Here is a 14647-nt window from a genome sequence, read left to right as displayed (position 1 = left end):
AATCTGACATTAGGTTTAGCTGTGTATGAGAGCAGCCTCATGGTCTCTTGGAGTCTACCTGCGGCAGACACAAACCAGGGAGTTAACATTTTAATAAGTCCAGTCCTTAGTTCCAGAATTGGATAAGCAGGTATCTGCAGACAGTTAACTCAGTAAATCAGAGCTGCATATTTATGGGACAGTCAGAAGCCAGCCAAACAAGCATTCAGAAGTTACAGCCACCTGAAGTATAAGGTTATTCTAGAAAATCATCTGATTTTGAAGAATTGGGACACAGTCACATACATGAGAAAAGAAAAACATGGTAAATGCTGGAACTACCTCCGGTTGCACTGCTTATTGCTGATCCTACAGATGCCACCTTGGAGACAGCGGTTGGGTTATATGTCCACGATGTTCCACAAACTTCCACTTTCAAGTCACTGTCTGAATAAATCTGCTGCACTCTTCCAACTTTACCCAAAGTCTTGAAAATGCAAAAGCATAAAATACAATTAAATATCAAGTAAAGAGGAAAAGTAAACTAATCATTCACACAGATTGTTTCACGTAAAAATGTAACTATCAGTTGAAGTGACTAACTCCAATTTCACATGATATCACCGAACTTGTCAGCAATTTTTTTTATTTTTGAAGTACAGGAGCACATAAGGGTATGTGTCCACTGTCCGGATTGACGGCGCTTTGGACGGAGCGGAAAACCCGCTCCACCCAAAGCTCCGCCCCCTTCTGTACGCGCGGTGATTCCGGATTTATTGCACACATCCGGAATCTCCGCACCCCATACATAGGACCCTGTTATTTACCTTGCGGCGATGGAGCGTCAACGCAAGGTAAACAGTCATGCGGCATTCTAAAAAGACGCGCCGCATGCCCGTAAACGCAGGGCTGCCGGATGCATTTTCGCACGAATAGTGGAGACGGGATTTCATAAAATCCCCTCCACTATCCTGTAACATCTGGACGCTGCGGGTTGAACGCTGCGGATGTACACAGCTTCCAATCCGCAGCTAATCCGGATGTAATCCGGCCCGTGGACACATACCCCAATGATAATATTTCAATGTAAGCAAGAAAAACAACCAAACTTCACACTGCTGTTTCTATGGCAACGGCTCAGTGTGCCATTATTTACACTAAATACATTTACACATCATACATGTATGAAAATAATACATGAAATACAGGACAATATTTACGGCACATATTTCATAGCTCGTTAGTCACAATTTGAAATAGCGACCACTTAAAAAGGTAAGCGACCGACCTTACACCACAACAACTTTACAGAGACCCCAGGAAGACCAGATAACTTGGTGAACTAAAGGCTTCTGTTTTGTTTTTATGTTTGTGGGGCTTTCTTTTTAAGCGTAGAAGCAGCCTTTAACCCCTACACGACATGCGCCATACCAGTATTGCACATAACATGTCTCCCCCTTTTATGTGGGCTCTGGCACTGTGCCCACATCTTTTCCAGCACATGTCAGCTATTTTGAACAGCCGCGAGTGGAACGCGAACCACCCGCGGCTGTTAACCCGTTAAATGCCGCTGTCAAACTCTGACAGCAGTATTTAACTCACGGTTCCTCCAATAACGCCTGAAATCCCGCCCATCGGTGACCGCGTCACATGATCACGGGTCACCAATGGGTCAGCCTGACACCCGGGTCACCGATGGGTCAGCCTGACACCCAGAGATCTCCTGGTTGTCACTGCTGGATTGCTATGAGCGCCGCCTCATGGTCGGCGCTCGTAGCAAGTCAATAATTCTGCTACATACAGGCGATCTGATCATCACCTGTATGTAGAAGAGCCGATCGGGTTCTGGCAGCTTCTAGTCTCCCATGGAGACTATTGAAGCATTCAAAAAGTTAAAAAAAAAAAAAACTTTTTAAAAATATTAACCCCATCCCGACACGTAGGCGTCATGAAAGTCGGTGCCAATCCGACCCATGACGCCTATGTGGCGTCATGGAAAGATCGCGTCCCTGCAGATCGGGTGAAAGGGTTAACTCCCATTGCACCCGATCTGCAGGGACAGGGGGAGTGGTAGTTTAGCCCAGGGGGGGTGGCTTCACCAACCCTCCCCCCCCCCCCCCCCCCCGTTGCTACGATCGCTCTGATTGGCTGTTGAAAGTGAAACTGCCAATCAGAGCGATTTGTAATATTTCACCTATTATAACTGGTGAAATATTACAATCCAGCCATGGCCGATGCTGCAATATCATCGGCCATGGCTGGAAACACTAATGTGCCCCCACCCCACCGATCGCCCCCCCAGCCCCCTGATCTGTCCGGTACACTGCTCCGGCTCCCCTCCGTCCTGTGCTCCGCTCCCCCCGTGCTCTTGTCCGCTCACCCCGTGCTCCAATCACCCTCCCCGTGCTCCAATCACCCCCCCTGCACTCCGATCCACTCCCCCCCCACCCCCACCCACCCCCTGTGCTCCCCCCCCCCCACCCCATCATACTTACCGATCCTGCCGGGGTCCGTCCGTCTTCTCCCTGGGCGACGCCATCTTCCAAAATGGCGGGCGCATGCGCAGTGCGCCCGCCGAATCTGCCGGCCAGATTCGTTCCAAAGTGCATTTTGATCACTGAGATATAATCTATCTCAGTGATCAAAATAAAAAAATAATAAATGACCCCCCCCCCTTTGTCACCCCCATAGGTAGGGACAATAAAAAAAATAAAGAATTTTTTTTTTCCACTAATGTTAGAATAGGGTTAGGGTTAGGGGTAGGGTTAGGGCTAGGGTTAGGGGTAGAGTTCGGGGTAGGGTTAGGGCTAGGGTTTCGGTATGTGCACACGTATTCTGGTCCTCTGCGGATTTTTCCGCTGCAGATTTGATAAATCCGCAGTGCTAAACCGCTGCGGATTTATGGCGGATTTACCGCGTTTTTCTGCGCATTTCACTGCGGTTTTACAACTGCGATTTTCTATTGGAGCAGCTGTAAAACCGCTGCGGAATCCGCACAAAGAAGTGACATGCTGCGGAATGTAAACCGCTGCGTTTCCGTGCAGTTTTTCCACAGCATGTGTACAGCGATTTTTGTTTCCCATAGGTTTACATTGAACTGTAAACTCATGGGAAACTGCTGCGGATCCGCAGCGTTTTCCGCAGCGTGTGCACATACCTTTAGAATTAGGCTATGTGCACATCGTGCGGATTTGGCTGCGGATCCGCAGCGGATTGGCCGCTGCGGATTCGCAGCAGTGTTCCATCAGGTTTACAGTACCATGTAAACCTATGGATAACCAAATCCGCTGTGCCCATGGTGCGGAAAATACCGCGCGGAAACGCTGCGTTGTATTTTCCGCAGCATGTCAATTCTTTGTGCGGATTCCGCAGCGTTATACACCTGTTCCTCAATAGGAATCCGCAGGTGAAATCCGCACAAAAAACACTGGAAATCCGCAGAAAATCCGCAGGTAAAACGCAGTGCCTTTTACCTGCGGATTTTTCAAAAATGATGCTGAAAAATCTCACACGAATCCGCAACGTGGGCACATAGCCTTAGGGTTAGGGTTGGAATTAGGGTTGTGGTTAGGGTTAGGGGTGTGTTGGGGTTAGGGTTGTGGTTACGGGTGTGTTGGGGTTAGGGTTGTGATTAGGGTTATGGCTACAGTTGGGATTAGGGTTAGGGGTGTGTTGGGGTTAGTGTTGGAGGTAGAATTGAGGGGTTTCCACTGTTTAGGCACATCAGGGGTCTCCAAACGCAACATGGCGCACCATTGATTCCAGCCAATCTCGTATTCAAAAAGTCAAATGGGGCTCCCTCAATTCCGAGCCCCGACGTGTGCCCAAACAGTGGTTTACCCCCACATATGGGGTACCAGCATACTCAGGATAAACTGCGCAACAATTACTGGGGTCCAATTTCTCCTGTTACCCTTGTGAAAATAAAAAAATGCTTGCTAAAACATCATTTTTGAGGAAAGAAAAATTATTTTTTATTTTCACGGCTCTGTGTTGTAAACGTCTGTGAAGCACTTGGGGGTTCAAAGTGCTCACCACACATCTAGATAAGTTACTTTCGGGGTCTAGTTTCCAAAATGGGGTCACTTGTGGGGGGTTTCTACTGTTAAGCCACATCAGGGGCTCTGCAAACGCAACGTGACGCCCGCAGAGCATTCCATCAAAGTCTGCATTTCAAAACGTCACTACTTCAATTCCGAGCCCTGGCATGTGCCCAAAACAGTAGTTTACCCCCACATATGGGGTATCACCGTACTCAGGAGAAACTGGACAACAAATATTGGGGTCAAATTTCTCCTGTTACCCTTGGGAAAATTAAAAAATTCTGGGCTAAATAATTATTTTTGAGGAAAGAAAACGTATTTATTATTTTCACGGCTCTGCATTATAAACTTCTGTGAAGCACTTGGGGGTTCAAAGTGCTCACCACACATCTAGATAAGTTACTTTCGGGGTCTAGTTTCCAAAATGGGGTCACTTGTGGGGGGTTTCTACTGTTAAGCCACATCAGGGTATCTGTAAACGCAACGTGACGCCCACAGAGCATTCCATTAAAGTCTGCATTTCAAAACGTCACTACTTCACTTCCGAGCCCCGGCATGTGCCCAAACAGTGGTTTACCCCCAGATATGGGGTATCAGCGTACTCAGGAGAAACTGGACAACAACTTTTGGGGTCAAATTTCTCCTGTTACCCTTGGGAAAATAAAAAATTGCAGGCTAAAAGATCATTTTTGAGAAAATAATTTATTTTTTTTATTTTCATGGCTCTGCATTATAAACTTCTGTGAAGCACTTGGGGGTTCAAAGTCCTCACCACACATCTAGATTAGTTCTTTTGGGGGTCTAGTTTCCAAAATGGGGTCATTTCCGGGGGATCTCCAATGTTTAGGCACACAGGGGCTCTCCAAACGTGACATGGTGTCCGCTAATGATTGGAGCTAATTTTCCATTTAAAAAGCCAAATGGCGTGCCTTCCCTTCCGAGCCCTGCCGTGCGCCCAAACAGTGGTTTACCCCCACATATGGGGTATCAGCGTACTCAGGACAAACTGGACAACAACATTTGGGGTCTAATTTCTCCTATTACCCTTGGCAAAATAGGAAATTCCAGGCTAAAAAATCATTTTTGAGGAAAGAAAAATTATTTTTTATTTTCATGGGTCTGCGTTATAAACTTCTGTGAAGCACCTGGGGGTTTAAAGTGCTCAATATGCATCTAGATAAGTTCCTTGGGGGTCTAGTTTCCAAAATGGGGTCACTTGTGGGGGAGCTCCAATGTTTAGGCACACAGGGGCTCTCCAAACGCGCCATGGTGTCCGCTAACAATTGGAGCTAATTTTCCATTCAAAAAGTCAAATGGCGCGCCTTCCCTTCCGAGCCCTGCCGAGTGCCCAAACAGTGGTTTACCCCCACATATGAGGTATCGGCGTACTCGGGAGAAATTGCCCAACAAATTTTAGGATCCATTTTATCCTATTGCCCATGTGAAAATGAAAAAATTGAGGCGAAAAGAATTTTTTTGTGAAAAAAAAGTACTTTTTCATTTTTACAAATCAATTTGTGAAGCACCTGAGGGTTTAAAGTGCTCACTAGGCATCTAGATAAGTTCCTTTGGGGGGGTCTAGTTTCCAAAATGGGGTCACTTGTGGGGGAGCGCCAATGTTTAGGCACACAGGGTCTCTCCAAACGCGACATGGTGACCGCTAACGATGGAGATTTTTCATTCAAAAAGTCAAATGGTGCTCCTTCCCTTCCGAGCCCTGCCGTGCGCCCAAACAGTGGTTTACCCCCACATGTGAGGTATTGGTGTACTCAGGAGAAATTGCCCAACAAATTTTAGGATCCATTTTATCCTGTTGCCCATGTGAAAATGAAAAAATTGAGGCTAAAAGAATTTTTTTGTGAAAAAAAAGTACTTTTTCATTTTTACGGATCAATTTGTGAAGCACCTGGGGGTTCAAAGTGCTCACTATGCATCTATATAAGTTCCCTGGGGCGTCTAGTTTCCAAAATGGGGTCACTTGTGGGGGAGCTCCAATTTTTAGGCACACGGGGGCTCTCCAAACGTGACATGGTGTCCGCTAAAGAGTGGAGCCAATTTTTCATTCAAAAAGTCAAATGGCGCTCCTTCCCTTCCAAGCCCTGCCGTGCGCCCAAACAGTGGTTTACCCCCACATATGAGGTATCAGCGTACTCAGGACAAATTGGACAACAACTTTCGTGGTTCAGTTTCTCCTTTTACCATTGGGAAAATAAAAAAATTGTTGCTAAAAGATAATTTTTGTGACTAAAAAGTTAAATGTTCATTTTTTCCTTCCATGTTCCTTCTGCTGCTGTGAAGCACCTGAAGGGTTAATAAACTTCTTGAATGTGGTTTTGAGTACCTTGAGGGGTGCAGTTTTTAGAATGGTGTCACTTTTGGGTATTTTCAGCCATATAGACCCCTCAAACTGACTTCAAATGTGAGGTGGTCCCTAAAAAAAATGGTTTTGTAAATTTCGTTGTAAAAATGAGAAATTGCTGGTCAAATTTTAACCCTTATAACTTCCTAGCAAAAAAAAATTTTGTTTCCAAAATTGTGCTGATGTAAAGTATACATGTGGGAAATGTTATTTATTAACTATTTTATGTCACATAACTCTCTGGTTTAACAGAATAAAAATTCAAAATGTGAAAATTGCAAAATTTTCAAAATTTTCGCCAAATTTCCGTTTTTATCACAAATAAACGCAGAATTTATTGACCTAAATTTACCACTAACATGAAGCCCAATATGTCACGAAAAAACAATCTCAGAACCGCTAGGATCCGTTGAAGCGTTCCTGAGTTATTACCTCATAAAGGGACACTGGTCAGAATTGCAAAAAACGGCAAGGTCTTTAAGGTCAAAATAGGCTGGGTCATGAAGGGGTTAAAAAGTAATAAAAATATAAAAGTTCAAATCACCCCCTTTCGCCCCATTCAAAATAAAGCAAACAAAAAAAATCAAACATGCACATATTTGGCATTGCCGAATTCAGAATCGCCCGATCTATCAATATAAAAAAAGAATTAACCCGTTCGCTAAACGGCGTAACGAGAAAAAGTCAAAATGCCAGAATTACATTTTTTGGTTGCCACAACATTGCAATAAAATGCAATAACGGGCGATCAAAAGATCATATCTACACCAAAATTTGTACTGCAAACAAAGAAGCCCTCACATGGCCATATTGATGGAAAAATAAAAAGCTATGGCTCTGGGAAGAAGGGGAGTTAAAAACAAAATCGAAAAAGGGCTCCGTCATGAAGAGGTTAGTATGCATGCTTAGATCGCGGCGGCCATTTTCCTGAAGCCGAGTATGCAAACTCGGCTTCAGGAAAATGGCCGCCGCTATCTCTTCTGCGCACGCGCAGCATCCCGCGGCCATTTTCCTGAAGCCCCGTGCAGCAGAGCACTCCATCTGCGCACGCGCGGCCCCAGGAAGATGGCCGCCCCCACCGAAGACAGTAATAGCGCAGATCGTGGCGCTGTTTCTTCACGTGCGCGCAAGTGGATTCGGCACTGGGACATGTGCACACCACTACGCCACCAACGTAAAGCTGGGGAAGAAACAGCGCTGTGACAACGCCCACCCGACCTGACCAGCCTGATTTGACCACGCCCACCCGACCTGACCAGCCTGATTGACAGGCGAAAACGGCGACTTTGGTAATGTATTTCGCAGCATAGGTGGGGAATCAGGATACACTACATACACTGTTGTAACGCACAGCGCAGGCCCTATTTAACCCCTTTACCCCCAAGGGTGGTTTGCACGTTAATGACCGGGCCAATTTTTACAATTCTGACCACTGTCCCTTTATGAGGTTATAACTCTGGAACGCTTCAATGGATCCTGGTGATTCTGACATTGTTTTCTCGTGACATATTGTACTTCATGACAATGGTAAAAATTCTTTGATAGTACCTGCGTTTATTTGTGAAAAAAATGGAAATTTGGCGAAAATTATGAAAATTTCGCAATTTTCCAACTTTGAATTTTTATGCAATTAAATCACAGAGATATGTCACACAAAATACTTAATAAGTAACATTTCCCACATGTCTACTTTACATCAGCACAATTTTGGAACCAACATTTTTTTTTGTTAGGGAGTTATAAGGGTTAAAAGTTGACCAGCAATTTCTCATTTCTACAACACCATTTTATTTTAGGGACCACATCTCATTTGAAGTCATTTTGAGGGGTCTATATGATAGAAAATACCCAAGTGTGACACCATTCTAAAAACTACACCCCTCAAGGTGCTCAAAACCATATTCAAGAAGTTTATTAACCCTTCTGGTGCTTCACAGGAATTTTTGGAATGTTTAAATAAAAATGAACATTTAACTTTTTTTCACAAAAAATTTAATTCAGCTCCAATTTGTTTTATTTTACCAAGGGTAACAGGGGAAAATGGACCCCAAACATTGTTGTACAATTTGTCCTGAGTATGCCAATACCCCACATGTGGGGGTAAACCACTGTTTGGGCGCATGACAGAGCTCGGAAGCGAAGGAGTGCCATTTGACTTTTCAATGCAAAATTGACTGGAATTGAGATGGGACGCCATGTTTCGTTTGGAGAGCCCCTGATGTGCCTAAACAGTGGAAACCCCCACAAGTGACACCATTTTGGAAAGTAGACCCCCTAAGGAACTTATCTAGAGGTGTGGTGAGCACTTTGACCCACCAAGTGCTTCACAGAAGTTTATAATGTAGAACCGTAAAAATAAAAAATCATATTTTTTCACAAAAAATTATCTTTTCGCCCCCAATTTTTTATTTTCCCACGGATAAGAGAAGAAATTGGACCCCAAAAGTTGTTGTACAAATTGTCCTGAGTACGCTGATACCCCATATGTGGGGGTAAACCACTGTTTGGGCGGATGGGAGAGCTCGGAAGGGAAGGAGCGCTGTTTGACTTTTCAATGCAAAATTGACAGGAATTGAGATAGAACGCCATGTTGCTTTTGAAGAGCCACTGATGTGCCTAAACATTGAAACCCCCCACAAATGACACCATTTTGGAAAGTAGACCCCCTAAGGAACTTATCTAGAGGTGTGGTGAGCACTTTGACTCACCAAGTGCTTCACAGAAGTTTATAATGCAGAGCCGTAAAAATAAAACAAATTTTTTTCCCACAAAAATTATTTTTTTAGCCCCCAGTTTTGTATTTTCCTGAGGGTAACAGGAGAAATTGGACCCCAAAATTTGTTGCCCAATTTGTCCTGAGTGCGATGATACACCATATGTGGGGGGAACCACTGTTTGGGCACATGGGAGGGCTCAGAAGGGAAGGAGTGCCATTTGAATGCAGACTTAGATGGAATGGTCTGCAGGTGTCACATTGCGTTTGCAGAGCCCCTAATGTACCTAAACAGTAGAAACCCCCCACAAGTGACACCATTTTGGAAAGTAGACCCCCTTAGGAACTTATCTAGATGTGTGCTGAGCACTTTGACCCACCAAGGGCTTCACAGAAGTTTATAATGGAGAGCCGTAAAAATAAAACAAAAATTTTTTCCCACAAAAATTATTTTTTAGCCCCCAGTTTTGTATTTTCCTGAGGGTAACAGGAGAAATTGGACCCCAAAATTTGTTGTCCAATTTGTCCTGAGTGTGCTGATACCCCATATGTGGGGGGGAACCACTGTTTGGGCGCATGGGAGGGCTCAGAAGGGAAGGAGCTCCATTTGGAATGCAGACTTAGATGGAATGGTCTGCAGACGTCACATTGCGTTTGCAGAACCCCTAATGTACCTAAACAGTAGAAACCCCCCACAAGTGACCGCATATTGGAAACTAGACCCCCCAGGGAACTAATCTAGATGTGTTGTGAGAACTTTGAACCCCCAAGTGTTTCACTACAGTTTATAACGCAGAGCCGTGAAAATAAAAAATCTTTTTTTTTCCCACAAAAAATATGTTTTAGCCCCGAGTTTTGTATTTTCCCAAGGGTAACAGGAGAAATTGGACCCCAAAAATTGTTGTCCTATTTGTCCTGAGTACGCTGATACCCCATATGTTGGGGTAACCCCCTGTTTGGGCACACGGGAGAGCTCGGAAGGGAAGAAGCACTGTTTTACTTTTTAACGCAGAATTGGCTGGAATTGAGATCGGACGCCATGTCGCGTTTGGAGAGCCCCTGATGTGCCTAAACAGTGGAAACCCCACAATTATAATTGAAACCCTAATCCAAACACACCCCTAACCCTAATCCCAACAGTAACCCTAACCACACCTCTAACCCAGACACACCCCTAACCCTAATCCCAACCCCATTCCCAACTGTAAATGTAATCTAAACCCTAACTGTAACTTTAGCCCCAACCCAAACTGTAGCCCTAGCCCTAACCCTAATCCTAACCCTAGCCCTAACCCTAACCCTAGCCCTAACCCTAACCCTAGCCCTAACCCTAGCCCTAACCCTAGCCCTAACCCTAACCCTAACCCTAACCTTAGCCCTAACCCTAGCCCTAGCCCTAACCCTAGCCCTAACCCTAACCCTAGCCCTAACCCTAGCCCTAACTCTAACCCTAGCCCTAATGGGAAAATGGAAATAAATACATTTTTTTAATTTTTCCCTAACTAAGGGGGTGATGAAGGGGGGTTTGATTTACTTTTATAGCGGGTTTTTTAGCGGATTTTTATGATTGGCAGCCGTCACACACTGAAAGACGCTTTTTATTGCAAAAAATATTTTTTGCGTTACCACATTTTGAGAGCTATAATTTTTCCATATTTTGGTCCACAGAGTCCACAGAGTCATGTGAGGTCTTGTTTTTTGCGGGACGAGTTGACGTTTTTATTGGTAACATTTTCGGGCACGTGACATTTTTTGATCGCTTTTTATTCCGATTTTTGTGAGGCAGAATGACCAAAAACCAGCTATTCATGAATTTCTTTTGGGGGAGGCGTTTATACCGTTCCGCGTTTACATAGTAACATAGTAACATAGTAACATAGTTAGTAAGGCCGAAAAAAGACATTTGTCCATCCAGTTCAGCCTATATTCCATCATAATAAATACCCAGATCTACGTCCTTCTACAGAACCTAATAATTGTATGATACAATATTGTTCTGCTCCAGGAAGACATCCATGCCTCTCTTGAACCCCTCGACTGAGTTCGCCATCACCACCTCCTCAGGCAAGCAATTCCAGATTCTCACTGCCCTAACAGTAAAGAATCCTCTTCTATGTTGGTGGAAAAACCTTCTCTCCTCCAGACGCAAAGAATGCCCCCTTGTGCCCGTCACCTTCCTTGGTATAAACAGATCCTCAGCGAGATATTTGTATTGTCCCCTTATATACTTATACATGGTTATTAGATCGCCCCTCAGTCGTCTTTTTTCTAGACTAAATAATCCTAATTTCGCTAATCTATCTGGGTATTGTAGTTCTCCCATCCCCTTTATTAATTTTGTTGCCCTCCTTTGTACTCTCTCTAGTTCCATTATATCCTTCCTGAGCACCGGTGCCCAAAACTGGACACAGTACTCCATGTGCGGTCTAACTAGGGATTTGTACAGAGGCAGTATAATGCTCTCATCATGTGTATCCAGACCTCTTTTAATGCACCCCATGATCCTGTTTGCCTTGGCAGCTGCTGCCTGGCACTGGCTGCTCCAGGTAAGTTTATCATTAACTAGGATCCCCAAGTCCTTCTCCCTGTCAGATTTACCCAGTGGTTTCCCGTTCAGTGTGTAATGGTGATATTGATTCCCTCTTCCCATGTGTATAACCTTACATTTATCATTGTTAAACCTCATCTGCCACCTTTCAGCCCAAGTTTCCAACTTATCCAGATCCATCTGTAGCAGATAAAATTGATAAAGCAGTTTTATTCTTCGGGTCAGTACGATTACAGCGACACCTCATTTATATCATTTTTTTATGTTTTGGCGCTTTTATACGATAAAAACTATTTTATAGAAAAAATAATTATTTTGGCATCGCTTTATTCTCAGGACTATAACTTTTTTATTTTTTTGCTGAGGATGCTGTATGGCGGCTCGTTTTTTGCAGGACAAGATGACGTTTTCAGCTGTACCATGGTTATTTATATCTGTCTTTTTGATCGCGTGTTATTCCACTTTTTGTTCGGCGGTATGATAATAAAGCGTTGTTTTTTGCCTCGTTTTTTTTTTTTTTTTTTCTTACGGTGTTTACTGAAGGGGTTAACTAGTGGGCCAGTTTTATAGGTCGGGTCGTTACGGACGCGGCGATACTAAATATGTGTACTTTTATTGTTTTTTTTTTTTATTTAGATAAAGAAATGTATTTATGGGAATAATATTTTTTTTTTTTTCATTATTTTGGAATATTTTTTTTTATTTTTTTTTACACATTTGAAAAATTTTTTTTACTTTTTTACTTTGTCCCGGGGGGGACATCACAGATCAGTGATCTGACAGTGTGCACAGCACTCTGTCAGATCACCGATCTGAGAGCAGTGCAGGCTGCTTCACAGTGCCTGCTCTGAGCAGGCTCTGTGAAGCCACCTCCCTCCCTGCAGGACCCGGATCCGCGGCCATCTTGGATCCGGGGCTCGAGCAGGGAGAAAGGAGGTAAGACCCTCGCAGCAACGCGATCACATCGCGTTGCTGCGGGGGGCTCAGGGAAGCCCGCAGGGAGCCCCCTCCCTGCGCGGTGCTTCCCTGCACCGCCGGCACATCGCGATCATCTTTGATCGCGGTGTGCCAGGGGTTAACGTGCCGGGGGCGGTCCGTGACCGCTCCTGGCACATAGTGTCGGCTGTCAGCTGCGATAGGCAGCTGACACCCGGCCGCGATCGGCGGTGCTCCCCCCGTGAGCGCCGCCGATCGCGCTGGACGTACTATCCCGTCCATGGTCATAGGGGCCCACCCCACATGGACGGGATAGTACGTCCGATGTCAGAAAGGGGTTAACAGTATTTTTATCTCAATCTGAAAAAACGGGGTGACAGGTTCCCTTTAATATTGAGCATATATGCCAAGGAAATCTCCAGTCATATGCCCTTAAACAATAAGGCATGCAAACGGTGACACGTAAATAAAAGCAACCACTGTGTATAAAAGGATATACTGATCCATACCTGGCAAACGGAATCTCTCAGTATATTTATTTTTTTTCTCATTTCTGATAACAGAAAAAAATATGACTTGAACTCTATCTGTAACTTTTGGAGGATGTCCCTATCAGGTGTCAAGCTTAAAAATAAGAAAACACCTTGGAGAGATGTCACTGTCCATTTGATTCTCAGCAAAAAAAAAAAAAACTAATGGTTTAGTAGACATTTAAAAATATTATTGAGAAAAGTGCAATAAAACAGTTAAATAAGCCAACTTACTGGAAGCATGGCCTCCGCCCATTCTCCATGCCCTCTTTGTAGTAGTTTTATTCTCTCTAGATCATAACATATCTGTACAAGATCGCCCACTTGGAATTGCGATGTTCCTCCTTCAGCCCCTTGTGCAGCATCTCCACTTCGGACGACATTGGCTTTGGTCAGAACAGCGGGATTAAAGGTCCATCTAGGAATGAATTAGAAATTGTACATTACAATTTTGTAACATACTGCTCTCTATTACATCAGGAACCTTACAATATACAATCATTATCAGAAGAGCATTTTTGCAGACAGTACATTGGCTTGTCTTGCATTTATAAAATCTACAGCGGGTGAAATAAGTATTGAACACGGAACCAATTTTCTAAGTAAATATATTTCTAAAGGTGCTACTGACATGAAATTCTCAGCAGAAGTCGGTAACAACTCATCCAATCCACACAGGCAAAGAAATCAAACCATAGATGATCAGAAATTAATTTGTGTGTAATAATGAGAAATGACATCGGGAAAAAGTATTGAACACATGGAGAGAGGTGTGCAAAAAGCCATGGAAAGTCATAACACCAGCTTTCAGTAAATAGAAAGCAATCTTGCCACTTAGTCAAAAATAATATCAGCTGGTTCAACTGATGTCCTACAAAAAGGTGTCTCATTACCAAGGTGCCACCCAAGAAACAGCTCAAGATGGGTAAAACCAGTGACCAGTCTCTCAAAAGCATCGCAACCTTGATGGCATTAATTACAGAAGAATTTCTTAACTGAAGGTTCCCATGAGCATTTTTGGGGCAATAATCCGGAAGTGGAAAGAATATCATTTCACCATAAACCATCCATGACACGTGCTCCCTGCAAGATTTCAGACAGAAGAGTGGGATCTAAGGGGTAAGGTTTCTCCTTTTGGAGAGTGACAAGCCAGGTCAGGCATGCCAGTATGAGGAGACAGAGGACTGAAAAGAATTATCAGAAGAGTGGTCCAAGAGCCAAGGACCACCTGCGGAGAGCTACAGAAAGACCTGGAACCAGCAGGTACATTTGTTTCAAATAAAACTATAAGTAATGCACTCAACCTCCATGGCCTGTATGCACGCTCACCACGTGAGACTTCAATGCGGAGCAAAAAGTACGGTCAAGCGAGTTTAAAGTTTGCTCAACAACATCTAGATAAGCCGGTGAAATACTGGGAGAATATAGTCTGGTCAGATGAGATCAACAGTGAACTCTTTGGATGCCATAATGCACATTACATGTTTGGAGGCCAAAAGGCACTGCATATCACCCCAAAAACACCATACCGACAATGAA

The 14647-nt window shown here is 44.0% G+C and overlaps 1 protein-coding gene across 2 annotated transcripts in view; it reads right to left on the bottom strand.

The window, feature by feature from the left end:
* Positions 1 to 14647, bottom strand: part of MIB1 (MIB E3 ubiquitin protein ligase 1) — a 183087-nt gene that overhangs the window by 110884 nt on the left and 57556 nt on the right. For both annotated transcript variants that reach the window (XM_069731178.1, XM_069731179.1), the window contains exons 7-8: positions 13343 to 13526; positions 322 to 466 (exon numbers count right to left, since the gene is read on the bottom strand). In XM_069731178.1, coding sequence (XP_069587279.1) covers positions 322 to 466; positions 13343 to 13526 — 329 coding nt within the window. The remainder of the gene's footprint in view (positions 1 to 321; positions 467 to 13342; positions 13527 to 14647) is intronic.

The sequence above is a fragment of the Ranitomeya imitator genome, chromosome 6 (genome assembly GCF_032444005.1).
Source record: "Ranitomeya imitator isolate aRanImi1 chromosome 6, aRanImi1.pri, whole genome shotgun sequence".
Classification (NCBI taxonomy): domain Eukaryota; kingdom Metazoa; phylum Chordata; class Amphibia; order Anura; family Dendrobatidae; genus Ranitomeya; species Ranitomeya imitator.
This window is presented reverse-complemented; position numbering and strand designations above follow the sequence as displayed.